Genomic DNA, 26,531 nt, shown 5'->3' with positions numbered 1-26,531 from the left:
CCATGGACAAGTTTGTCCATCGTCTTTACCAGAATTCAATGATGGCGAATAGGATCCTCAACTATACTTTACATCCTATTTCAAATACTGCATTAAGACCATGCCGTCTTTCCATTCTGATTTGGCTGCTCACCGCCTGCCGGAGTTCTGCCAGCTCCAGAGACTCTTTCTCAAATTTGTCTCTTTATGTTCCAGGCCACGTATGATGCTTTTGAATTATCCTCTAGGGTTAAAGCCTTTGTGGTGGCTATGCGTCGCTTGGCCTGGCTGCGCATAGTGGACATGGACCCCATCTTGCAAGATCGTCTGGCGAATCTTCCTTGCTTGGGCAATGAGCTGTTTGATGACTCCATCGAGGCGGTTACCAAACGCCTCTCAGAGCATGAGAGGTCCTTCGCCTCCCTGGTGTGGCCTAAGGTGAAGGCTCCTTCTGCTAAGCCATACAAGCTACCTCCATGGCACTATCCCCAGAAGTCTACGCCGGTGTTCTTCCGCCTGCCACCCAGACATCAGCAACAGCAGAGGGGTCCCCAAAAACCTCAGACCCCTGCTGCAACTAAACCAGCGCCATCCTTTTGACAATTCCGGTCAGAGCATAACGCCCCTTTATGTCCAGCAGCCTTCTCTCCTGCCCATAAGAGGTTGTCTCAGTCTTTTTTGTCATCAGTGGGAGCTGATTACTTCGGACCTCTGGGTTCTCACCATCATCCGGGAGGGGTACTCGCTTCAATTCCTGCAAGTAACACCAGACCTGCCTCCAAGAGAGTGTCCTTCCAACAGGTCGCAACTTCCACTTCTTCTTCGGGAGGCTCAGGCTTTCCTTCGCCTCTAGGCTGTCGAGGAGGTTCCTTTGTGCCAACGGGACACGGGGCTTTACTCCCATTATTTTGTAGTCCCCAAGAAGACCGGGGACTTGCATCCTATTCTGGATCTAAGAGCACTCAACAAATTTCTTGTCAAAGAAAAGTTTTGCATGCTGTCTCTTCCCATGTTGTACCCGCTGATGGACGAGGGGGATTGGTTATGCTCGCTGGATCTCAAAGAGGCTTACACTCATATCCCGATTCATCCAGCCTCTTGCAGATTTTTGAGATTTTGGGTGGGGAATCTTCACCTACAATACCGAGTTCTACCTTTCGGACTCGCATCATCCCTGAGGGTCTTCACAAAGTGCCTCGTTGTGGTGGCAGCAGCCCTGTGGACGCAGGGTCTTCAGGTGTTTCCATACCTCGACGACTGGCTCATCAAAGCGTCTTCTCGGCAGGAAGTTATTGCAGCGACTCAACAGACTATTACGTTCCTTCAAGGTCTGGGCATTGAGGTAAACTTCCCCAAGTCCCAGTTGTGTCCTTCTCAATCTCTCCAGTTCATTGAAGCGGTACTGGACACGCTTCGACTCCGCTCGTTCCTGCCTCGACCTCATCAGGATGCCTCATTCGCCTTTGCCAACGGGTGTCTCTTCTGTCAACAGTTTCAGCCAGGCACATTATGGTCCTGCTGGGACACATGGCCTCCACAGTTCATGTGACTACTTTTGCCAGGCTTCACCTCTGAGTTCCTCAGTGGACCCTAGCATCGCAGTGGCGGCAGGATTGCGATCCCGTCTCTCAACACATTGCAGTGACTCCTTTGTTGAAGACAGTCTCTCCGCTGGTGGATGCTCTCTTCCAATCTTTCCAGAGGTTTTCTGTTTCACACGCCCTCTCTGCAGAAGGTCCTCACAACAGACTCTTCTGTGTACGCATGGGGGGCTCACCTCGACGGTCTCCGTACCCAAGGCCATTGGTCCAGCATGGATTGTCGCTGTCACATCAGTCTGGAGCTTCGAGCCATTTTCAACGCTCAAAGCCTTTAATCATGTGCTTCACGACCACGTGGTCCTGGATCGGACGGACAACCAGGTGGCCATGTATTATGTCAACAAACAGGGAGGTACAGGATTCCTGGCTCTGTGCCAGGAAGCTCTGAAGATTTGGAATTAGCCGATACGCCACAACATCAGTGGTCTACATTCAGGGCCAGCAGAACTGTCTGGCAGATAAATTGAGCCTCCTTCTGCAACCTCACGAATGGACACTCAATTCCTCGACTCTGAGTCAGGTGTTTGCTCGGTGGGGGACTCTGCAGATAGATCTGTTTGCGTCCCCCCTCAACCACAAGTTGCCTCGTTTCTGCTCCAAGATTTACTCTCCTCACTGACTCGAGGTGGATGCTTTACCCCAGGACAAGCAGGCAGCATTCTCACTGATGGGTGACGTCACCGAAGGAGCCCCAGTACAGACACTTAAAGAACTTGAAAAAAGTTCTTGACGCCCGTACCGCGCATGCGCGAGTGCCTTCCCGCCTATTGTAGGTGCGCGGTCCCTCAGTTTCTTAGTTTCCGTGGAGCTAAGAAGTTGCATTTCAATGGCTGTTGAAAATTTTTTCTTTCGCTGCCTTTCCACTCTCGCGTTTTACTGGCTTTTTGTCAGTTTCTTCTTTTATTTCTTTTTTTAAGTTCCTTCTAAAAAAAAAAAAAAAAAAAAAACCTCTTTCATTTTTTCTTCCTGTTGTCGGTTTGGACTTGTGTGGCCTTATGGATCACCATTTTCTTTTTTCCCCTCTGCATGGTTCTTGTCCTTGGCTGGTTTTTCCTGCCCAATCTTCCCCCACAAGGTTATTTTGTGGTGGAATGTGCCTTCACCAACATCCTCCTGTTATTTTAGCAATCTCGGGACCTCGACCTTGTCGTTTTTTTCTTCCTTTGCTTTTTTCCTCCAGAAGGAATTTCCAGTCGATGCTGCCAGGAATCCAGCACCAGTCAACACCAGTAATCTGGTACCAGGAATCAGGCACCAGGTGACACCAGTGTTCCGGTACCCAGCGTACTTCCGGCACCGCTTCCCCGTTCCGTTCCGCCTGTGATGCTTTTTCTTTGGTAAGTTGGTTTTTTCCTTTAGACTACAGCTTATCCTAGAGGTGAGTCTAATCATGCCGACCTTGGTCATTGTAGCAGTGAGTCAAGTCCTGCTGACCCTTTTTCAGTCCTATATCTGGCTCCGCTTCAGTGTCGATGACTGTCTTGATATGGGCATGTTCATCTTGGAAGCGTGGCGCGACACCAGTGGTACCTATCATGAGACAAGGGTACCAGCGTTCTTTCTTCTTTTCTACAGCCACACCTATAGTACCGGTCATCGACCAAGAGTGCCAGTGTTCTGTTCTTCCTGATTTTCTTTTTCTTCCTTGTAATTATCTCTAATGTCCCTTACTTCCCTTCCTTGATCTCTATAGGGACTTTTTTGACACGCCCTTTGAAGTGGTTAACATGTGTCATTATTTCCCAATTGGTGGCATTCATCCTCACGGTTAGTGTGTAGACTTCTGTCTTTCTGGGCAGAGTGGTCAAGGCTAGGGACCGGTTAGTCAAATGGGCTTTCTAGCTTCATTTCCTGCCTGAATTGTTTTCCTTGGCATACATTTGTGTACACATTCCATGTAGCCGCTTTTCAATTTCAGTACCTGTTTTTGCAGATCTGTTTTTTACGGATCTGGTCTGCATCTGAAAGTCTATTTTTATCATTACTCAACAGGACAGGTTATTCCATAAGTCTGCTTGGGGTGGTGTTCCTGGGGCTGTACTGGAAATGTTTCCTCTCCATTATGGACCTAGTGAGTTTCTCTGGCTGCATCTGTGTAGCAGTTTTCACTTTCATGGCGGCTATCTTATCAGTTTTTCATGTACTCTTACAAGCCTCGCCTCTCTGAGTTCTCTTCATGTGGAAGTTTTCTCCACTTAATCTTTTCACCCTGTTCTCAGACTCTAATTTCTTATGAGAGTCTATGTGGGATTTTAGGCGATCAACATGGGTTCTCCATTCTTCATCCACTCAAATTTTAGGGAGCTCTTTCTTCTTCTCATTTTCCTGCTCGGTTCACTCCGACTCAGGAATCTTTGATTTCTTCCAATCTTCATTGGTTTTTTCTTTGGGCTGCGCCCATTTCATTACATCTTTCTTAGCCCATTTGTTGATTTCTGCCAGGACACCAGCCATTCTCCCTTGTTGATATCGCAAGTGGTTTCGTTTTCTTTCCTGGTGTCTCTCTGCCTGTTTCCACCTTCATAACCGGTGGTATTTTTTCTTTGTTTGTTTCTAGTCTTGAGTCTATAGCTCTCAGACTTCTTTTTAATGCTATTGCATTTTTTCCCTTGATCTGTCGAGGAGCGCCCTCTTTCTGATTTCTCCTCTGGTTCTCAGTATCATAACAGAGGTTTTTCGTGTGTGTAACCACCCTCTGTCGTCTAGACTATTCATGTGGTTCTTCCTTGTTGTTGATGCTACCATTTATAACAATGATGTAAGCTCCACTTGAGTTTATTACCTGGGAAATGGTTTTTCCTTCTGTCTCTCACCTCTTTCAGGGGGATCGGTGAGTTTTCATGCCCTGCTAGCAGCTTCCTCCTTATCAGTCTTTCATCAAGCCAAGATGATTCTGTGTTCATGTTCACAGTACCTTCTACTATTTTCATTTCGCTCAGCCAGTTCTCATGTCTGTGTTGTTTCCTGCACCTCATTTTTCCCTACGAGGATCCTGGCTTTAAATGTTTTGTCCTATAAGCGGTTTTTTGTCCTCCTTGTTACGCAGGTCGGACCCACAGTGATTTTATTCCAAACTTTTCTTTTGATTCAACTGAATTTGGATATCCTATATTCATCATTCTTCTTTACTCAGACTGGCCTGGCACGGGGATATTGTGTACCAGACCCTAAGTTCAAGTTCTGGCAGCTTTTGTTGTTTTCCTTACAATTACATTACTGAGGATTTCAGTACAGCTGCCACTTGGTCCTCAGTTCATACCTTCACTTTTCACTACTGTCTGGAGTCTTTCTCCAGACAGGATGGGCACTTCAGACATTTTGTTTTAAATTGTATTTTCTTTGGCCAACTCTCCCACCATCCTATCTCTATTAGCTTGGAGGTCACCCATCAGTGAGAATATGCTGCCTGCTTGTCCTGGGATAAAGCACAGTTACTTACCGTAACAGGTGTTATCCAGGAACAGCAGGCAGATATTCTCACAACCCACCCACCTCCCTGGGTTGGCTTCTTAGCTGGCTTACCTTAACTGAGGGACCACGCGCCTACGACGAGTGGGAAGGCACTCGCGCATGCGCAGTGCGGGCGTCAATAACTTTTTTCAAGTTCTTTAAGTGTTCGTACCGGGGCTCCGTCGGTGACGTTACCCATCAGTGAGAATATCTGCCTGCTGTCCCTGGATAACACCTGTTATGGTAAGTTATTGTGCTTTCCTTCTGGATTGGACGAACCTGTTTCTATATGGGTTCCCTCCATTCCCTCTGATTCTGAAGACTCTCGTCATGCTCAAGTCAGCCCACGCCACCATGATTCTGATAGCTCCTCGGTGGCCCAGACAACCGTGGTTCTCCCTTCCACTTCAACTCAGTGCCAGGGAGCCTCTGCTTCTACCTGTTTTTCCTTCTCTGCTTACTCAGAGTCAAGGTTCTCTGCTTCATCCCAACCTGCAGTCTCTACACTTAACAGCTTGATTCCTCTGGACATGATTGCCTCATTCCAGTTTTCACAATCTGTACAGGATGTTCTCGAAGCTTCTTGGAAACGGTCCACTAGGCATTGTTACAATCAGAAGTGGACTAGATTTTCTTCTTGGTGTGCTGCGCATTGCAAGGAGCCGCAACCTGCCTCCTTGTCTTCAGTGCTGGACTATCTGCTGCACTTGTCTAGGGCTGGTCTCAAATCAATATCTAATCGAGTCCACCTCAGTGCCATCGCTGCTTTTCATCAGCCGATTGATGGCAAACCTCTCTCTGTTCATCCTGTGGTTTCTCTGTTCATGAAGGATCTTTTCAATGTCCATCCTCCTCCGGTCAAACCTCCTCCGGTGGTTTGAGATCTCAATGTGGTCCTTGCTCAGTTAATGAAACCTCCATTTGAGCCGATTGATAGGGCTCATTTGAAGTATCTCACTTGGAAAGTGGTGTTCCATATTGCCCTCACGTCTGCTCACAGAGTCAGTGAGCTGCAAGCTTTGGTTGCGGATCCACCTTTCTCCATCTTGATAAAGTGATCCTCCGTACACATCCTAAATTCTTGCCTAAAGTGGTTTCAGATTTCCACCTCAACCAATCTATTGTTCTTCCTGTATTTTTTCCAAAGCCTCATTCTCTTCCTGGAGAAGTGGTGCTTCATACTCTGGATTGTAAGCGTGTGTTGGCTTTCTACTTGCAACGCACTCAAGCTCATCGGACTGCTCCTCAACTTTTTATATCTTTTGATACGAATAGTTGGGGCGTCCTGTTTCTAAGCGAACCATCTCCAACTGGTTGGCTGCTTGTATCTCTTTCTGCTATGCTCAGGCTGGTCTCCCTCTGTAGGGTTGAGTCATGGGGCATAAGGTCAGAGCGATGGCGGCATCTGTAGCTTTCCTTAGATGAATTCCTATTGAGGAAATCTGCAAGGCTGCCACTTGGTCCTCAATTCATACGTTCACCTCTCACTACTGTCTGGATACTTTTTCCAGACGTGATGGCCATTTTGCAAAATCTGTTCTCCTAAATTGCCAACTCTTCCACCGTCCCATTTTGGTTATCTTGGAGGTCACCCACATGTAGAGAATATGCTGCCTGCTTGTCCTGGGATAAAGTACAGTTACTTACCGTAACAGGTGTTATCCAGGGACACCACAGATATTCTCACAACCCACCCACCTCCCCTGGTTGGCTTCTTTGCTAGCTATCTGAGCTGAGGCCACGCTGAGGAAACGCGCACCCTGACTCGGGCGGTAAGGCACTCACGCATGCGCGGTGCAGCACTCACAAACTTTGAAGATCTTCAAGCAAGTTTGCTTGCGAGGCTGTCCGCTACGGGGCTCCGTGGATGACGTCACCCACATGTAGAGAATATCTGCCTGCTGTCCCTGGATAACACCTGTTACGGTAAGTAACTGTGCTTTCCTTTCTACAGAAGGTGGTTTCCACCTTCCATGTGAACCAGAAGGTTTGTTTGCCCGCGTTTCATTCCACATGTTCGGAGCGAAAGAATCGGATCTTGTGCGAAATAAAAAAAAAAAATCAGAAATTGTCTGCCCTCCTAGTTAGCTGAAGATGGAAGACAGTGCCAGCCAGTAGCAAAGAACATTTGTACTAGATAATAGGGAAGAACATTGTTTTAAAACGTAAAGCTAAAATGGGATGAATGAGGATATTTTCAGTTCCTGCTCCTTTAATCCTTTATTTGGCATTGTTGCTCAGAAACAGCATGTGTCTTCTATGGCTCTTATTAGAGAGATCTGCATCTCCAAATGCCTGTTTACTTAGCACTGTTGCTCTTATTCAGTATCAAATTATATAAAGCAGCTGTTTTCAACATCTGGCAATTAAAGGGTTGAACAAACTTAATGGCTATGGGAATGAAATTAGCTATTTGTTTTTAGCAAAATTATAATCAGTGGAACCAAACACTGTAAATCTGTTTAATTACCACTGTGGCTACACTTTTGAAGATTTTGTCTTCAGCTATCGTAATAGTGTATCTACGTTCTTCTCATCAATAATTGTTTCCATATTTGTGATTAACAGCTGTAGAATAAACATGAGAAACTCAGAGATCAATAATCAACTAAGCAGTGAGGCACGGATTCTCTATAAACTACCAAATGTCAGATACCAACAGAGGACTAGATCATGCCTGCCGGCACCTAACTTAAGTATTTTCATTAATTTTAAATGGCATGATAATTGGCTGCACCATTAAAAACCAATAAAAAATGCATTAAAAAAATGAGGTGCCCTCCAGGATCTACACCTAGTGACGTTGAAGTCTAGAAGTGGGTGTGTTTAAGACTTCATCATCATTTGCCGTGACTCCGCAAGGATCCTAGATACTGGAAATGTAGGCCTGTAAAACCCTGGCATACATTTCTGGCACCTAGGGTCCTTGCTAGGCGCCAATAGCCGCAATTCTGGAAGCAGTTCCTATCTGTGACTGACATATGACAGGTGTCTCTTAAATTATATATTCAGGGCTGATTCTGTGACACATCTACCTTTGCTATTTCAAATTATATGTATATTCAGCAGCATTATTCGTTTAGCTAGCTGAAAACTGTTGCTTATTAATTATTCTGTAAATAGCACTGCCCCCAGACACCCCAAATCTTATCCCATTTTTGGGACAGATAATTTTGTATCAAAAATTAAGACATGCTTTAGTATTTACAAGTCACATTTAAGCTGATATTCAAAAGCACTTTTGATGGTAGCATTAGAGAATGACAAAAGGACAAATTTTTCCCCATCCCCGCGGGAACTCATTTTCCCGTCCTGTCCCTGCCTTATTCCTGGAAGCTCCATCCTCATCTGCACAAGCCTCAAACACTTTAAAATCATAAGTGTTTGAGGCTTCTGCGGTTAAGGCAGGACTTGGGGGATGGGGACAAATTTGTACCCGTGTCATTCTTTAGGTAGCATCAACCACCTAATTGTTTAAAAAAATTCCATGGTACTTAAATGAATATTTTGGGGTGTATAAATTAGATAAATAAAGTTAGCCACTTTCATCTGTCCAACCACTGAATGGGCAATCATTGTTTACAAAAGTACAGAAGACAGTGAAGAGTTTCTTTTCCTTTTAGCTAGTGACCAGTAGATAAATCAATATTGTGACCAGTACAGTAGATAAAATCAATATTTTCCAATGCATCCACTCTAAATTAATACTAAAATATAAATAACATACATTTGAAAGCATTTACTGTGTTTTCTTGTGTGTTTGTTTAGATCCCATGGAGGAGGATATACTTCAGGTTGTAAAGTATTGTACTGACCTGATAGAAGAAAAAGATTTGGAGAAATTAGACCTGGTGATAAAGTACATGAAAAGGTAACACTTAGGCATTGCCATTAGAAAAAGATATTTAAAGCTAAAACCTAATATATGAAAGTCTTGCTTCAGTTAAATAGATACATCTGCTTGTTGCTTAAAATATTTATGACTTGGTTTTATTTTCTCAGAAAGTAATTACACATAAAAGTGACATTTTAACTGTGTACACTCATGATGAATTTTCAAAGTGAAATCCATATATGTACTTCCAGTTTGAAAATTACCTCAACAAATTTATGTACTGACATGCACATAATTTCTGGGTTATGTTACATATACATATAGAGCTGCCTGATTCCCAATTTGAATCGATTCACCAATTCACTTTGGTTGAATCGATTCAATCTTGGAAAAAATCGGCCTCACTGATTTAGTGCAGGCCCAGCATTGTCATGGTCCGAGAACTTCTCCACAGCGGCAGCCTTTACAACATGCTGCTCTTGCTGACGCTGGACCTTTCTCTCTTTTGGGTCCTATGGAAGCAGGAAGTAGGCGGGACCCAGAAGAGAGGAAGGCCCAACACCAGCAAGAGTAGCATGTTGTGAAGGCTGCAATGCTGACGGTGTGTGTGTGAGGGGTGGTGTGGTGTGACAAAGAAAGAGAGTAAGGGAGGGGAGAGGGAAGGGAATAGGGGGAGTTATCAAACCTTAGGGAAGCATGGATGGAGGGTGCTGAATCTCAAGGGGGGGGGGGAGAGAAATAAAAGATGCCTTATTGGGCAGGCAGGGAAAGAGATGGCCTGGATAGAGAATGCAGTTCTAGGCACCATATATAGGTAAATAATTCATATCTCACAACACTCACTAGCACTTGATACTTCTGTCATACACTTCTTTCTTTCACACCGAGGTTCTTCAGAACGCCACTCAAATCAATATGATTGGCATAGCAGCACTCCTCACAGGCTCCCTTTTTATTCTGGTGTGTAATTTTCTAATTTTATCCAAGAGATTTTTTATTTTTTACTTATTTAAAAAGTTTTTTTTTTTTTTTAATTCTTTATTCCTTTTTTAAAAACATATACAATAAGTGAAATACAGAGTAAATTATTCATTTTACAATATAGATATCACTTAAAATTTTCAAATATTCAAGCTTATTAATACCCTCCCCACCCCCCATCAAACTTTTCCAACAATTTTTCCAACCTTATTTGCCTCCCATCCCTCCCCCCTCCCTGGACGTGCATATTATCTAATAACAAACCATAACTATAGAGATTCTACAAAGGACGTCAATGGGCCACAAATTAATTTAAAATTTTCATTATTCCCTAATAAAGCAGCATTAATTTTCTCATATTTATATATTAGACATAAACTTGCCCACCAGAATGTAAAGTTGAGACGATCCCAGTTTTCCAGTTTCGTGTAATCAGTTGTATAGCTGTACTTATCATAATTATAAAGACATAGGAACATTAGACCATTTATTGTTTTACTGCCCAAGAATTTTGATCTTTTGGAAATCAATTTGGGGAAAAATTAATAATATTTTAAATTCTGAGATTCCTTTAACTTATGAAATAATAATTTGTGGTACTGTTTTGCATATTAAAGATCCCTTAAATAAATATAAAAGACTCTTTTTTTAAAAGTTTTTCTATTAAATATTTTTCAATCAATCTTTCATAGCAAAAACTTCATATCAAATACTTTTACTTACATTAATTCATTAAATTGGGTTAAATAGAGAACTTAGCTCTTCATGTTGCTGCACCAGTCCCAGTATACCGGAATAAAACGGGAGCCTATGAGAAGTGCTGCCATGCCAATCATATTGATTTGGGTGGCGTTCTGAGGTCCCTCGGTGTGAAAGAAAGAAGTATATGCCAGAAGTATCAAGTGCTAGTGAGTGTTGTGAGATCTGTCCCCGTCCCCACAGGAACTCAATTTCCCCATCCCGTACCCACAAGTTTTGTTGCTGTTCCTGCCCCATTCCTGTAAGCTCTACCTTAACTGCACAAGCCTCAAACAATTATGATTTTAAAGTGTTTGAGGCTTGTGCAGATGAGGACAAAGCTTGCAGGAATGGGGTACGGACGGGAAAATGAATTCCTGCGGAGACAGGGAAAAATTTGTCCCCCTGTCATTCTCTAGGGCTGGAGACAAGAGAGAGATTAGATAAGGCAGTGGGGAAGAGTGGGAGAGGCTGAAATCAAGGAGAGAGGAAAAGAGAGAGAGAGAGATACTGGGATAGGGGAGCTGGAAGGGAAGAGAGAGAAAAAATGAGGAGAAAAGAGTAGGAAAGATGTTAAATCCACAAATGGAGAGAAAAAAAGAGAGATGCTTGCCCTGGGATGAGGGGTATAGGAGGAACATAAGAATTGCTGCTGCTGGGTCAGACCAATGGTCCATCCTGCCCAGCAGTCCGCTCACGTGGCGGCCCCTAGGTCAAGACCAATGCTCCAGGAGAAGGAGAACACAGGGGGGGGGGGAAGCTGGACAGAAGGAGAGGCAGGGCCACAGGAGGAGAGATAGGAACATAGTAGATGGAAGGGGCAGAGAGTGAGGGCAAATGCATGGAAGGGAAAGAGGACAAGACATTGGATTGAAAGAAGAGAGTGATTAAACTAGAAATGAGAAGAGGTAGAAAAAAAATGTTGCTTTATTGTAGCTGTATTGATAAATGTTTTTAAATAGAAAATGGAAATAAAGTAATTTTTTATTAGACTAATTTTAATACATTTTTTTACTAACCCTGTCAGGAGGACAGGATACCTTAACAGCAATATACTGTATTAACTTGAAGAATGAGGTTTTGGCCTCTGAAAGCTAATTTAAAAATGGATTTTAGTCATTAAAATGGTAAGAGGGGTGTTAAATAATTTATCTATCTGAGTATCAAAGAAAGTAGTAAGCGTGTTGCAACAAGTATGTTCATGTTGTGACATGTTTCAAGGTTACTCATGCACAGTTGTGACTCTAATGCGTGGCGACTTCAATATCACCACTCTATTTTTGGCTCTGCAGCATTAGGGCTGTTTAAATTGTGGGAAGGTGACACTGACCATGACTAAAAGCCCTAACACTGCTTGATGATCTTATTTCCAATAATAGATTAGGTTCTTACCTTGCTAATCTTCTTTCTTTTAAATGACATGGGATTCCATAAGTTAGCTGTTACTCCCTAGCAATCACAAATCTGCAGAAGGATATTGCTTTAAATTTCTGACTTTTTTTAAATTTAAATTTTGCTTTAATTTTCCTCCCCTTCTGAAGTAGAGAACAGCTCCCTCCTTCAGTTGATACCAACGCAGTTGAACTCCACTGAACCAGAAGAAAAGAGAAGTAAGGGCATGGGGAGCTTCCCCGGCTCAAATCACATTCTGCTGTGCTCTGTAACTTATGATAAAGGAAACAACGATTAATAAACATGTAACAAGTTAACACATTGAACAACAGTTACATACATAAATAGGTAGGAACCAAACTGCTAAGTGCAACCAGTAGGGGCAATAAAACCCTCCGAAGGATAAAGTGAACAGGGACCCCCCCATGTTCCTGCAGTAATGTTTCTGCTTAATCTTAAAAACAGGAGAAGATGTCCAAAGACAGCCACTGGCAATGTCTAAGGCAAAAATAGAGTGAATCAAAGTCCGTACAGGGTAGGCCGTACAGAATCCCATGTCTTCTAAAAGAAAGAAGATTAGCAAGGTAAAAACCTAATCTATCATTCTTTAGCAAAGACATGTGATTCCGTACATTAGTTAATATACCAAAGCAATGCCAGATGTCTAGTGAGGGACAAATGGACCTGCCCACATAACTGAGGACACCAAAAGCGGCATCTTCTTAAGCCGCCATATCCACAATATAGAACTTCGTAAAAGTGTGGAGAGTAGCTATGTCTCAGCTCTATCCTATGGCTCCAGACTTCCAGCAACTGTTATCAAAGGTGGTCTCTGCAGTGGCACAAGTGAACAAACACACCTCCCTTCCTAGTGAAGGTGGAGTGATGCTGAAGGATGCACAGGACCGTAGAGTGAATGTGTTCCTGAAAAGAGCTGCAGCAGCTGCCTCCTTCATAGCGCGAGCCTGCCATGCCATGGTTGCGGGACTAGCCCCTTGGAACTTAGGGACTCCTGTCCTCACATGTTTAAGGAGGGCCGGGGTTATGTAGCAGATGCTCATTATAACATCATTAGAGTCCTTGGTAAGGTTTCAGCTTACTAAATTTTGGTCTGCCGGATGCTCTGGATCAGAGCTCTACAAATCTCATCAGGCGAAACAGCCTGGGACTCCACCCAGGATGCAGCCACATCTCTAGTCAAATGTACTGTGGTTGAGCTAGGGGGCTGTTTACCGCAGGCAATGTAGGAAGATGAACTTGCCATGCAAATCCATCTGGCAGTTGAGGCCTTGGAGGTTGGTTTGCCTCATCTCTTGGCTAGTTAGCACAAGGCGATCAGACTGCTGAGAATCATTAGTCCTCTCCAAGTAGTATAGGAAGATTCTACGTACATCCAGCCTCTGCAAAATCTTGTCCTGTTTTGCTGAACCCTTGGGGTTAAAAACAGGTAAACGAACCTCTTGGTTGGTATGGAAGGCAGATACTACCTTTGGAAGGAAGATAGGCACTGGCCAGAGAGAAACACCCAACTCAATAAACCAGAGGAAGGGTTCCACTGTAACTCCAAGATCCGCCTTGCTGAGACAATGGTGACCAAAAACAGTCTTAACCATATGATCCAAGAGAGATGTGTCCAGCAGGGGCTTATACAGAGCCCGACATAGGCACTTCAGAATTACCTTGAGGTCCCAAGATGGGAATGGCCTGAGCAATGGGGCTCACAATCTGAGCGTCCCCACTCATAAACTGAGTGACATCTGGACGAGATGCTAAGGAGTGCATGCCTCTCCAGGCCTGAAATCATGAAAGACCGGCTATTTAAGAACATAAGAATAGCCTTACTGAATCAAATCAATGGTCCATCTAGCCAAGTATCCCGTCTTTACAGAGGCCAATCCAAGTCACAAGTACCTAACAAAGTCCAAATAGTAGCAGCATTCCATGCCACCAATCCAGGGCAAGCAGTGGCTTCTCCCATATCTGTCTCAACAGCAGTTTATGGACTTTTCCTCCAAGAACTTGTCCAAACCTTTTTTTTTAAACCAGCTACATTAACTGCTCTTACCACATCTTCTGGCAACACATTCCAGAACTTAACTATTCTTTCAGTGAAAAAAATATTTCCTCCTATTGGTTTTAAAAGTATTATCGGTAACTTCGAGTGTTCCCTAAGAGACGAAACAACCAGGCCCTTTTCAAGACCAGCCTATAAAAAAGCTAGAATAACGGGGATAGCCTTCTCAGGCTCCACCTATTTCTTGGCACACCATAAGTGGAAAACCTTCCAGGTCTTCGCATAAGCCGTAAACATCACAGGCTTCTTCGCTCAAATGAGGATTGTAAAGATGACCTCTGAGTAACCCTTCAAAATCAGAGCTGTGCTGTAAGATCAAAGCAATCTGGATTCCTCATGGGAACTTGGCACTGACTGAGGAGCCCTGTGTGAACCAGCAGCTTGAAAGACCTACCTCTGTGAAGATGCACCAGATCTGCTTACCAAAGTTTTCAGGGCCAGTCCAGACCTGCCAGAATCACCAGCCCCTGATGGGTCACTAACCTGCGAATGTCTGACACACCATGGCCCTTGGAGGAAATACATAGAGAAGTAGATCAGACGGCTAGGGCTGAACAAGGGCATCTAGCCCTGCACTTCCCTGCTCATCTCTTCAACTGTAGAAGCAATCTGCCTTTACGTTTTTGGCTGTGGATATTAGATCTATTTCTGGTCTTTCCCAGCCCTGCACAATGAGGGCAGACACACCCTTGGATCCAGAGTCTGCCTGCTGAGAAAGTCAGCCAGGAAGTTCTCTACCCCTGCCACATGAGGGCCTGCAAATGATCTTTTTCCCACTGGAATAACATCTGTGCCTCCAGGTATAGGGAAGCTTTTCTGGTGCCTCCTTGTCTGTTCACAAAAGCTACCACAGTGGCATTGTCTGAAAACACCCTGACTGACTTCTCTGTCAGGAAGGATTGTAACACCTTCAGAGCTGAGCGAATGGCTCTCAGTTCCAGACAATTTATGGACCACTTGCACTCCACTGGGATCAACTTGCCCTGGAGGGGATGACCGCAGTAGTGAGAAACATAGAAACATAATGGCAGATAAAGGCCAAGTCTGCCCATCTGCAACAACCATTATCTCTTCCTCTCTCTAAGAGATCTCACGTGCCTATCACAGGCATTCTTGAATTAAGAAACAGTCTCTGTCTCCACCACCTCTTCCGGGAGACTGTTCCACACATCAACCACCCTTTCTGTAAAAAAGTATTTCTTAGATTACTCCATAGCCTACCACCTCTTAACTTTATCCTATGCCTTCTCATTCCAGAGCTTCCATTCAAATGAAAGAGACTCGACTCATGCGCATTTACATCACATATGTATTTAACCATCTCTATCATAAGATCTAAAGGCGAAAAAACAGTGTGACAAGGCAGTGGCTGCTGCCAGAAGGATGCTGGGCTGTATAAAGAGAGGCGTAGCCAGTAGAAGAAAAAAGGTGTTGATGCCCCTGTTCAGGTCATTGGTAAGGCCCCACTTGGAGTATTGTGTTCCGTTTTGGAGACCGTATCTGGCGAAGGACGTAAGAAGACTTGACGCGGTCCAGAGGAGGGCGACAAAAATGATAGGAGGCTTGCGCCAGAAGACTTATGAGGAGAGACGGGAAGCCCTGAATATGTATACTCTAGAGGAAAGGAGAGATAGGGGAGATATGATTCAGATGTTCAAATACTTGAAGGGTATTAACGTAGAACAAAATTTTTTCCAGAGAAAGGAAAATGGTAAAACCAAAAGACATAATTTGAGGTTGAGGGGTGGTAGATTCAAAGGCAATGTTAGGAAATTCTATTTTACAGAGAGGGTGGTGGATGCCTGGAATGCGCTCCCGAGAGAGGTGGTGGAGAATAAAACTGTGACTAGTTCAAAGAAGCAAGGGATGAACACAGAAGATCTAGAATCAGAAAATAATATTAAAAATTGAACTAAGACCATTTCTGGGCAGACTTGCACGGTCTGTGTCTGTATATGGCCGTTTGGTGGAGGATGGGAAGGGGAGGGCTTCAATGGCTGGGAGGGTGTAGATGGGCTGGAGTAGGTTTAAACTGAGATTTTGGCAGTTGGAACCCAAGCACAGTACTGGGTAGAGCTTTGGATTCTTGCCCAGAAATAGCTAAAAAGAAAAATTTAAAAAAAAATGTAAATTGAATCAGGTTGGGCAGACTGGATGGACCTTTCGGGTCTGTCATCTACTATGTTACTATGTTTTCCCTCTCCCGCCTTTCCTCCAGATTGAGATCTTTAAGTCTGTCCCCATATGCCTTATGACGAAGGCCACACACTATTTTAGTAGCCTTCCTTTGGACCAACTCCATCCTTTTTATATCTTTTTGAAGGTGCATCTCCAGAATTGTACACAATATTCTAAATAAGGTCTCACCAGAGTCTGATACAGGGATATCAATACCTCCTTTTTCCTACTGGCCATACCTCTTCCTATGTACCCTAACATCCTTCTTTCTAGCTTTCACTGTCACTTTTTCAATCCGGCCACCTCAAGATCATCACATACAATCGCACCCAAGTCACGCTCTTCTGTTATACACATAAGTCCTTTACTTTACTTTACTTTATTTATTCAATTTTCTATATCGTTCTCCCAAGTGAGATCAGAACAGTTTACATTAATTTATTCAGGTACTCAAGCATTTTTCCCTGTCTGTCCTGGTGGGCTCACAATCTATCTAATATACCTGGGGCAATGAGGGGATTAAGTGACTTGCTCAGGGTCACATTGAGTAGTGCGGGTTTGAACCCACAACCCCAGGGTGTTGAGGCTGTAGCTTTAACCACTGCACCACACACACCCCTAAACTGTACCATTCCTTTGGGGTTTTGCAGCTCAAATGTATGACCTTGCATTTCTTAGCATTAAATTTTAGCTGCCAAATTTCAGACCATTCTTCAAGCTTTGCTAGATCAGTTTTCATGTTACTCCCACCATCTGGGGTGTCTACTCTATTGCAGATTTTGGTATTATCTGCAAAGAGGCAAATCTTACCTGACAGAACTTCAGCAATATCACTTATAAAAATGTTTTTATAAGAACAGGCCCAAGAACAGAACCTTGAGGCACATCATTGGTAACATCCCTTTCCTCAAAGCGATTGCCATTGACCATTACCTTCTGTTGTCTTCCACTCCATTTCCTGACCCAGCCTGTCACTTTGGGGCCCATCCCGAGGGCACTCAATTTATTTATTAGACGTCTGTGTGGAACACTGTCAAAGGCTTTGCTAAAATCTAAATACATCACATCTAGCATACTCCCTCTATCCAATTCTCTGGTCACCCAGTCAAAGAAATAGGTCTTGTCAGACAAGTCTGATCAATCTCTAGTGAATCCATGTTGTCTCTGGTCCTGTAATCCACAGGATTCCAGAAACTTCACCATTCTCTGTTTTAAAAGCATTTCCAATAATTTGCTTACCACAGAAATCAGACTTACTGGCCTGTAATTTCCTACTTCTTTCTTACTTCCACTTTTGTGTAGAGGGACCACATCAGCCTTTATCCACTCCCAACTCTAGAGAAACATTGAAACGGTCAATCAGCAGAGCCACCAGAACTTCCCTAAGTTCCTTCAGCACCCTCAGATGTACACCATTTGATCCCTTCGCTTTGTCTACCTTTATTTTAGCTAGCACCTCACAAACACAACACTCTGAAAATCGATCAGCGTCTACCACTACTCCATCCCTATATGCGTTTGTCTTCTGCGGTCCCACTCCTGGCGCTTCAGCCATGAACACAGAACAGAAATATTTGTTAAACAATTCAGCCTTTTCTTTATTAGCTTCTACATATTTCTCCCCTTCACTTTTGAGTCTTACAATGCCACTTTTGCACTTCTTCCTATCACTGATATATCTAAAAAAAAAAAAAAAGTTTGTCTCTCCATTTAACTGTATCAACTATTTTTTTCTTCTATTTGTATCTTTGCTTTCCTGACTACTCAATCAGCCTCTCTTAACTTTTCCAGATATTTTTGCCTGTCTTCCTCTTTCTGAAATCTTTTGAAAGCTAACCTTTTATTTTGAGAACCAAAGTGGCCTTCTTTTCCTCTTACTTTTACTTGCCTTGCAAAAAGGTTTGTCATCCTTACAATAACTCCTTTCAGTTTTGACCACTGCATTTCTTCTCCTTCCAGACATTCTCATCCAGACAATTCCTTGACGTAATCCCCATCCAAAAAAAGTTAGTTTTTAAAAAGTTTAAAACCTTTACTTTTGAATAAGCCCTCTCTATATCCATCTTAATATTAAACGGTACCATGTGGTGATCACTGGATGTCAGATGATCACCCACTGTAACATCAGAAACATTTTCCCCATTTGTAAGCACTAATTCCAGTGTGACCCCCATCCCTTGTGGCTTCCATTACCTACTGCTGGAACAGTTCTCCTTGTAGAGAATCTAGGATCTCCCTACATCTAGAAGATCCTGCAATAGGGATATCCCAATCAACCTCTGGCATGTTAAAATCACCTATTTGTAAAACTTCCCCTTTTTTAGATATATTCTAAATGTCTACTGTTAAATCTCTGTCCACTTCTTCCGTCTGTGAAGGAGGCCTGTATATCATATCAATGTAAATATATTCACCATTCCTTCTTTCCAAATTGATCCACAGTGCCTCTTCCTTGCCCTGCAGATCCTGCAATTGTGTGGCTTTAATATGATCTTTAACATATAACGCTACTCCCCCTCCTTTTCTTCCTACCCTGTCTTTCCTGAACAAATTATAGCCCGGTATAACTACATCCCAGTCATGGTTCTCCGTGAACCATGTCTCTGTGATCTCCACTATATCTAACTCATCTTTTTCCAACACAGCTTCTAAATCCAGAATCTTGTTTCACATACTTTGAGCATTAGTAATATACTGCTTTCCAGACATTGCCCCCCAACTTCTCAGGCTGGCATCTGTCATGAGGATCAATCATTTGTGAATCCTGAGAGGCATCCTGGAGCCACTGCTGCTATTAATGGAGCGGACCATCTCCATGCGAAAGTGGTGAACCTTTAGGGCCTCGTTTACTGACTTCAAATCAAGAATGGGCCTCCATTCTTCTGGTGCCTTTCTTGAGCACTATGAAGAATGAGTATCTGCCTTAGCCCAATTCTTCTTCAGGAACTGTTTCTATGGGATGAATATCCAAGAGTCATTGCACTGTTGCTCTGACTATGGCCTCCAGCTGTCCAGGTGGGGAATCGAACAGATCTGGAGAGGGCTGAGAAAACTCAATCTTGTGCCCCTCCCAGATAATGTCCAGAACTCAATGGTCAGACTAAATCTGTTCCCATTTCTTCCAGAAAGCTGACAGCCACCTGCCGATATGAAGAGGGGTGGCTGTCATCCTGGTATCATTGCTGCTGGCACCTGTAACTGCCAAGCCTCTGAGAAGAGTAACCGGAGAAAAATTGGTAGGATCTCCTAGAAGCACAAAAATTGCCTCTGCTGCCTTTGGCAGAACACTGGCTCTTGCTGTCTGAGAGGGATTTGGGATGGTGATCTGCCACACTGGCCAAGAGGTTGCCCAGTCCTTTGCCAAAAAACATCTGCCCCTTGAAGGATAATCTGCTGAGAGTGGCCTTGGAGGCTGTTGCCTGCCCATTGTCTGATCCAGAGCATTCAGCGGGCAGAAATGGAGTAAGCCGAAACCTTACTCGGTACTCTGATAATATTGTAAAGAGCATTGGCCACATAATCCACTCTCCTCCTTAAACATGTGAGGACAGGCATCCCCCAGCGCTGAGGAACTAGTCTGAAGACTGGTATGATAGGCCCATGCCACAAAGGAGGCAGCTACTGTAGCTTTGATACCCAAAGCCAGCACATCAAACTTTTTAAGGACCATGCCAACCTTACAGTCCTGTGTATTCTTTAGCATTGCTCCATCCTCAATAGGAAGGGAAGGTGTGCTTAGTCACTTGCGCTACTGCAGAATCTACTTTCGGCTGTACAAACAGCTGTTGGAAGTCTGGCACTATAGGATAGCGCCTAGACATAGCTTTGGCCACCTTCAGAGAGCCTTCAGGTGACTCCAATTGGTGACTAAGGTGGTAATGTCCGGATGGGCAGGAAAAAAAAAAAGGATGTCTGTAACAGGAAGATCTGTCTTCTCCTCCCCCCCCATTTGTTTTTTTCCCTTTTTTGTTCTTTACTTTCAAAGATTGTAGTTCTTTCCCATATTCCATATGTTTCTGTACACCATGTCATGTATCAAGTCCCCTGAGTCGTCTGTATTTGTTAATTTTAAATACATTACATGTATTTTATATTGTACACCGCCTAGAATTTTGATTAGGCAGTGTATCAAATTTTAAATACCCTTTGCATTAGTGCCTTTCATAGTGAGCATTTTTTTTAAATTCTTTATTCATTTTATAACTTACATCAAGTAGAACAATATTGATACTAACATTGTAACATAGATAATTCACTTGAGATTTTACAATTGATCTTTATCAAATTAAATTTATCCCCCTCCCTCCCTACATTTTATATTTCATAAAATCATTGTCTTCAATAATAAAATCCCCCTCCCCCTGCCCTATTTTTCATTTATACTTAACAGGGAAGAAAAATATATACTTATTCTTTACAATATTCTGATAATGGTCTCCACACATTCTGAAATTTATTAAAATTCCCTTTTTGAATGGCTAATGTTCTTTCCATTTTATAAATATGGCATACTGAATTCCACCAAAAACTAAAGTTCAGTCTATTCCAACTTTTCCAACTATGTGTTTGTTGTATGGCAACCCCTGTCAAAATGTGGCCAATGCTTAGTTTATTATTATTAAAGGATATTTGGCTCTTGGCCCTCATCCTCATGCCAAATAATACTGTGTCATATGTTAATGCCACATGATTTTCTAATAAGCAATTTATCTGGCTCCAAATTGATTTCCAAAATTCTATAATAAATGGACAATAGAATAATAAATGGTCTAAAATCCCTGCTTCAAGATGACAATGCCAGCATCTATTAGACTTAGAGCTATCTAATTTTTTTAAACGAACAGGGGTCCAGAAGGCTCTATGCAACAGGAAAAACCATGTTTGTCTCATAGTTGCAGACACTGTACATCTCATCCTCCAAGACCAAATGAGTGGCCACTGAGATGCAGTAATTGGATACTTAATCTCAATGCTCCAAATGTCTCTTAAGACCATTCTTTGTTTTTTTAATAATTAATCCAGATATTAATTTGTACCACTGTGCGGCCTGGTGTCCCAGAAAGTCCGTCTGAAAGCATAAGAACTCTAAACTATATTGATTATTAAGATTTTTCCATTCAGGGAACCCCACCTGAATGGCCTGCTTCAGTTGCAACCATTTATAACTTTGCGATTTATCTAGACCAAATTTGTGTTGCAACTGTGAAAAATCAAGCAGTTTACCATTAGATATAACATAATACGTATTCCTGCTATAATCCAGTGCTTCCAGATGATCTTAAATCCACCAATTGAATCTTGGAGTTAAGCCATATAGTTTGATTTGTAGAATTTTGTATTGGAATAGGTGTTAAATTATTAATATATCTTATAGTTTTCCATGTATCTGTTAATATTTTGTTTTCTTTAAACAACATGGGCATTTTGATACTAAGAACATGACACAGCCTCAGAGGAAACAAGAGCTGACATTCCAACCTCAGACAACCTGGGAGCTTTTCTATGAGATCTGGGAGGACCCAATACATACCCTGGCGCATAATATAGGACTGATGATACCTGTAAAAATTTGGAAAATTTACCCCTCCCTCTGCAATTGGTTTATGTAGAGATACTAGCAAGTATACCCAGCCAAATAAATTTTGTAATAATACTGTTTAATTTTTTATAAAAAGACCCCTGAAAAAAAAAACTGGTATCATACCCATTTGGTAACAAACCATAGGAGAAATCATCATTTTGATAGTTTGGACTCTCCCCCACCAGGATAGATGTAAAGGATTCCATTACTCACATAATTCTGTAACCTTTTGTAATAAACATCTTTCATTCATTTTTATTGTTTCTTCCAGAGTGTTTTTTATCCATATACCCAAATATTTTATTCCCTCATCTTTCCAGATAGAAGAACTTCAGATTTATTCCAATTTATTTTGTAACCTGAAAATTTTCCAAATTTCTCAATCATTTCAAGAAAGCTAGGAATGGTTGTCTTAGGATTTCTCAAATAAAGCAAAATATCATTTGCATAAGCAGAGATTTTATATTCTCGAACTGAATAAGGAATACCCTATATCTCCTTCGCTTGTTGAAAAGCTAATAACAAGGGTTCTAATACAATATCAAAAAGCAAAGGAGATAAGGGACAGCCTTGTCTAACCCCTCTTTTTAGACTAAACCATTCTGAAGAATTATTATTAATATATAATCTGGCAACAGGGGAGCTATACAATGTTTGGATCATTTGTATAAATCCTGAACCTATACCAAACCATTCCATTGCTTGATACATGAAGGTCCATTCCACTCGGTCAAAAGCCTTTTCTGCATTCAAGGACACTGAAAAGGCTGGATCATTTATGGTTTTTGACAAATTTAACATATGCAAAGCCAATCTGGTGTTGTTTGAAGAATGTCTCTGAACAACAAATCCAGTCTGGTGCATATCAATAATAAAAGGGAGAGCTTTTGCCAAACGTAAAGCCAAGATCTTAGCCAATAGTTTTCCATCTACATTAATTAAAGAAATAGGTCTGTAGTTTGAAACCAATGTGGGATCTTTATTTGGCTTCAGTAAGACTATAGTTAATGATTCTGCCATAGTATCTTTGATGCAACCTTTAATTAGTTGATTCTGATATAAATTTAATAAATATGGTAATAGGGTAATTTTGAATGATTTATAAAACTCTACCGTAAAACCATCTCCACCTGGAGCGGTTCCTCATATTGAGCATTGAGAGAGGGAGAGCTGCTGGTCCTTGAGCTTCAACACAAAGAGTGTCAGAAATGACATATGAAACGGAAACTGATTTGAAAAGGCAATGATCAACAGCCATGATCAACAGCCACTCCTGGGCTCTGAAAGCAATCCCAAATCATCCACAAACGCAAAGGAGTAATGTGATAATGAGGACATGGAAAAAGACTTTCAGTCATCCCAGTTCTGCTCTGAAGGGTTCCAACACTAGGAGCCAGCATGGAATGAGGTGGAGACACCTGCTTGGGAGAAGGATCCCCCTGTGGTAGAGTCGGCACTTCCCTAGGCAGCGAAGCACTTCCTGTACCTGTTAAGTAGGTTTTCCATAGAATACTGACAGTCGGAAAAGCCTTGCATCGGAGGCCCCAATGACCCCTGTAAGATCCCAGATTGGGGAATCAGGCTCTCCTCTGCCACCATGTGCTTGTATTTACCCACTCATTACTCACGGTCTCCAAATGAGATCTCTTCCCCGCAGACTCTGTTTTCTTGGCTTTTGGGGGTTCTAACGCCCTGAAGGACTGATTAGAGGCTGAGCCTGAAGCTCCCGCCCCTTCCTCCTTTAGCACATGGAATAAGGCCACTCGTAGCCAGTACATCTGTGCAAAAAATGCAGAAATTGGGGCTAGTCTGACCTGGGGCATCCATTGCAGATGATCCCTAGGCAAAACAATGGGTTTTGAGACAGAAAAAAAGGATTTTGAAAAAAAATTGTTAAAAATCCAAGAAAATTTGCACCAAAAATGGCCTGTTGAATCCAAACCAAAAGATTAAAAATAGCATTTTAGGGATTTTGGAAGTGGAGGAGCCTAAACCCAGAAACCCTCAAAACTGGACTTTTTAGAACCCCTCCCCCCATTTTTCCCATAGGGAATAATGGGGGTACTCACTGTGACTTCTGGTACCTGTCAGTTCAAATCAGCCTGCTTCAGATTGCTCAGCACAAGTTCATAGATGGAGATATTCTGGCTGCCAGTCGGGTGGACCTCAACCACAGCCTCCCACCCCCAAAGTCCTCGCTGAGGAGAGAAACTTCACAGCCAGTTCTATGATGCCCAGAGGGTTGTTACACAGGGGCCCCACAGCCTGTGCTCAAGCCTCTGATGAATCAGCAGGCGAGCATCTCCCAGGGGAACAAACCCTGAGCTCCTGAAGGCAGGCTTGCTCCACAGGTACTCCCTGGTAGAGTAAGCCCAAGAAGGGAACTTCTGAGCACCAAAGTCACGCAGAAAAAAATTTTGAAGACCAATGGCAGAAATACCCAAAAATAAGCAGAGCAGAACATACCTAAGTTCACTTGTAGAAGGAAAAATTGAAGCGGGAGCTGTTCAGAAGGGGAAGAGTTCAGAGATTTAAAGTGATACCCTTCTGCAGATTCGTGATTGGTGGAAAGTAACAGCTAACATACGGAATACCATGTCTTCTCTAAAGAAAATATGTAGGTTTAGTAACAAATAGAAAATAGGAAAGCCCTTTTGAACCCAGAGCCTCTTGTATCTAGAACTGTTTTAGTTAAATAATACTTTGATTCTGTTGCTTTTTTACTAGCTTAGTATAGCTATTCAAGCAACTTTTATAAGGGCATGGAAAACCTTTTATTTTGGTTATTCTTATAATTCTGAAGTATAGTAGATTAAATACTCTACATCAGGTTTGTCCAACCTTTTGGCTTCCCTGGGCTGCATTGGGCCAAAAAATTTTTTCTGGGGCCGCATAAACGCGCAAATGCTACAGCAAGACAGAGGAGGGAGCCGGCAAGATGGTAAACACCCGGGGGCAGCAGAGGAAAACACTGCATCGCCCTCTACCGGGGCCGCAGGTTGGACACCCCTGCTCTACATGTACTTATTTATTATATTCTTATGCATTTTATTTTACAGGTTAATGCAGCAGTCTGTGGAGTCAGTTTGGAATATGGCATTCGACTTCATTCTCGACAATGTTCAAGTGGTTTTACAGCAGACTTATGGAAGCACATTAAAAGTTATATAACTTATCTGATAGCGATAAGGGCCTGGAGCTCTATACTAACTATGCCATAAGTGCTTGTGAGGTATCTTTAAAGTGCATGAAGGTTTTACTGAGTTTTTATGATAATTCTCCATTTTTAAACAAGTGTTTTGTACATTTTTCTTTTCATAAAAGTGCCAAATTTGTCAGTATTGCATGTAAATAATTGTTTTAACATTCTTTTATTGTAGAATAGGTTCTATTTACAAAATGATTGTTTATAAAATTTTATGAATTTTTTAAAGTGAAGTGTTCAGAATTTAATAAAGAACTGTATGTATATTTTGTATGGACTCATTTTGTCAGTACATAATCTGCTTTCTTTTTGTAGTAAGCTCAGCAACTTTTATTAGGAAATATCATCTAATATGGAACTATTGAATTTTGCATAGGTAAGCACAAAGTCTTTTGAAGCCTTGTTCATTCTGTATATAAGTGATCATGCTATTTTTCATATTTATTAGACTAAAATATTATACTTAGTTTTTCATACTATTTATAATGTACCATTCATACCCACTTTTACAAAGGTGTAGAAGCTGCCGCATGGCAAATGCTCCAACACCCGTTGAATCCCTGTAGATGTCGGAGTGATTATTGCGGCCCACTATGATGATCACCTTTGTAAAAGGGGGCCAAAAGTTGGTACTTCTCAAAAAGTGTTAAATGCATAGAAAGTAATGGAGTGGAAGAGTAGCCTAATGGTTAGTGCAGTGGCCTGAGAACCCAGGGGAACTAGGCTCAGTTCCTACTGCAGTTTCTTGCAGTTCTGGGCAGATCACTTAACCTTCTATTGTCCAAAGTACAAAATAAGTACCTGTACATATGTTTAAAAAAAACCCCAACAAACTAGTTGTACAAGCAAGGAGCGCACCAGACACACCAAGCAATGTGCAAACCAGACTGTTTTATTGAAGAACTAGTGTTTAAGCCCGTTAGATTAACGGGTGCTAGAATAGATGTGCAATTTTAATATTTTATTAAATTTACTGAAAACTTAGCGTGAGAGCTTTAAAATGCTCTCCCTTCCCCAAGCAACAATGCATACAAACATGTAGAGCAAAGTTTCAACTATCTAAAAACTCCATCAACTGAACATAACAGACATACTTCCCAGACAACATAATAAACCCTAGTCTTTAAGGCCGTTACATTAACGGGTGCTAGAATAGATGTGTGTGTCTGTCTTTCTCTCTCTCCCCTTGGCCGCTGTCTGTCTGTCTATGTTTATTTGGTTTTCTCTCCTTGGACAATGGTTGTCTCTCCTTGGACGCTGCCTGAATGTCTTCCTTTCTGTCTGTCTCACTGGCCCCCTGTGTGTCATTCTTTGTGTCTGTGTCATTCCCCCCCCCCCCCCCCAGAGCAAAGCTTTCTGCCCCCAGCATACCCCTTCCCCCAAAGCAGCCCCCTTTTCCTCTCCCTGACTGTCTCTCCATGGCCCCCTTCTGTCTTCCCCCCCCTCCGAGCAAAGCTGTCTGCCCCCCAGCAAACCTCTTCAACAAAAGCATCCCCCTGTACCTGCAGCACCAGCAC

At 42.4% G+C, this 26,531-nt stretch overlaps 1 protein-coding gene across 5 annotated transcripts in view; it reads left to right on the top strand.

Annotated features, from left to right (window-relative positions):
• Positions 1–25,278, top strand: part of REV1 (REV1 DNA directed polymerase) — a 401,814-nt gene extending 376,536 nt beyond the window's left edge. For all 5 annotated transcript variants that reach the window (XM_033948190.1, XM_033948189.1, XM_033948188.1 and 2 more), the window contains 2 exons: positions 8,799–8,901; positions 24,869–25,278. In XM_033948190.1, coding sequence (XP_033804081.1) covers positions 8,799–8,901; positions 24,869–24,980 — 215 coding nt within the window. In that variant the 3' untranslated portion in view covers positions 24,981–25,278. The remainder of the gene's footprint in view (positions 1–8,798; positions 8,902–24,868) is intronic.
• The last annotated feature ends 1,253 nt before the right edge of the window (positions 25,279–26,531 follow it).

The sequence above is a fragment of the Geotrypetes seraphini genome, chromosome 6 (assembly GCF_902459505.1).
Source record: "Geotrypetes seraphini chromosome 6, aGeoSer1.1, whole genome shotgun sequence".
NCBI classification, from domain to species: domain Eukaryota; kingdom Metazoa; phylum Chordata; class Amphibia; order Gymnophiona; family Dermophiidae; genus Geotrypetes; species Geotrypetes seraphini.
This window is presented reverse-complemented; position numbering and strand designations above follow the sequence as displayed.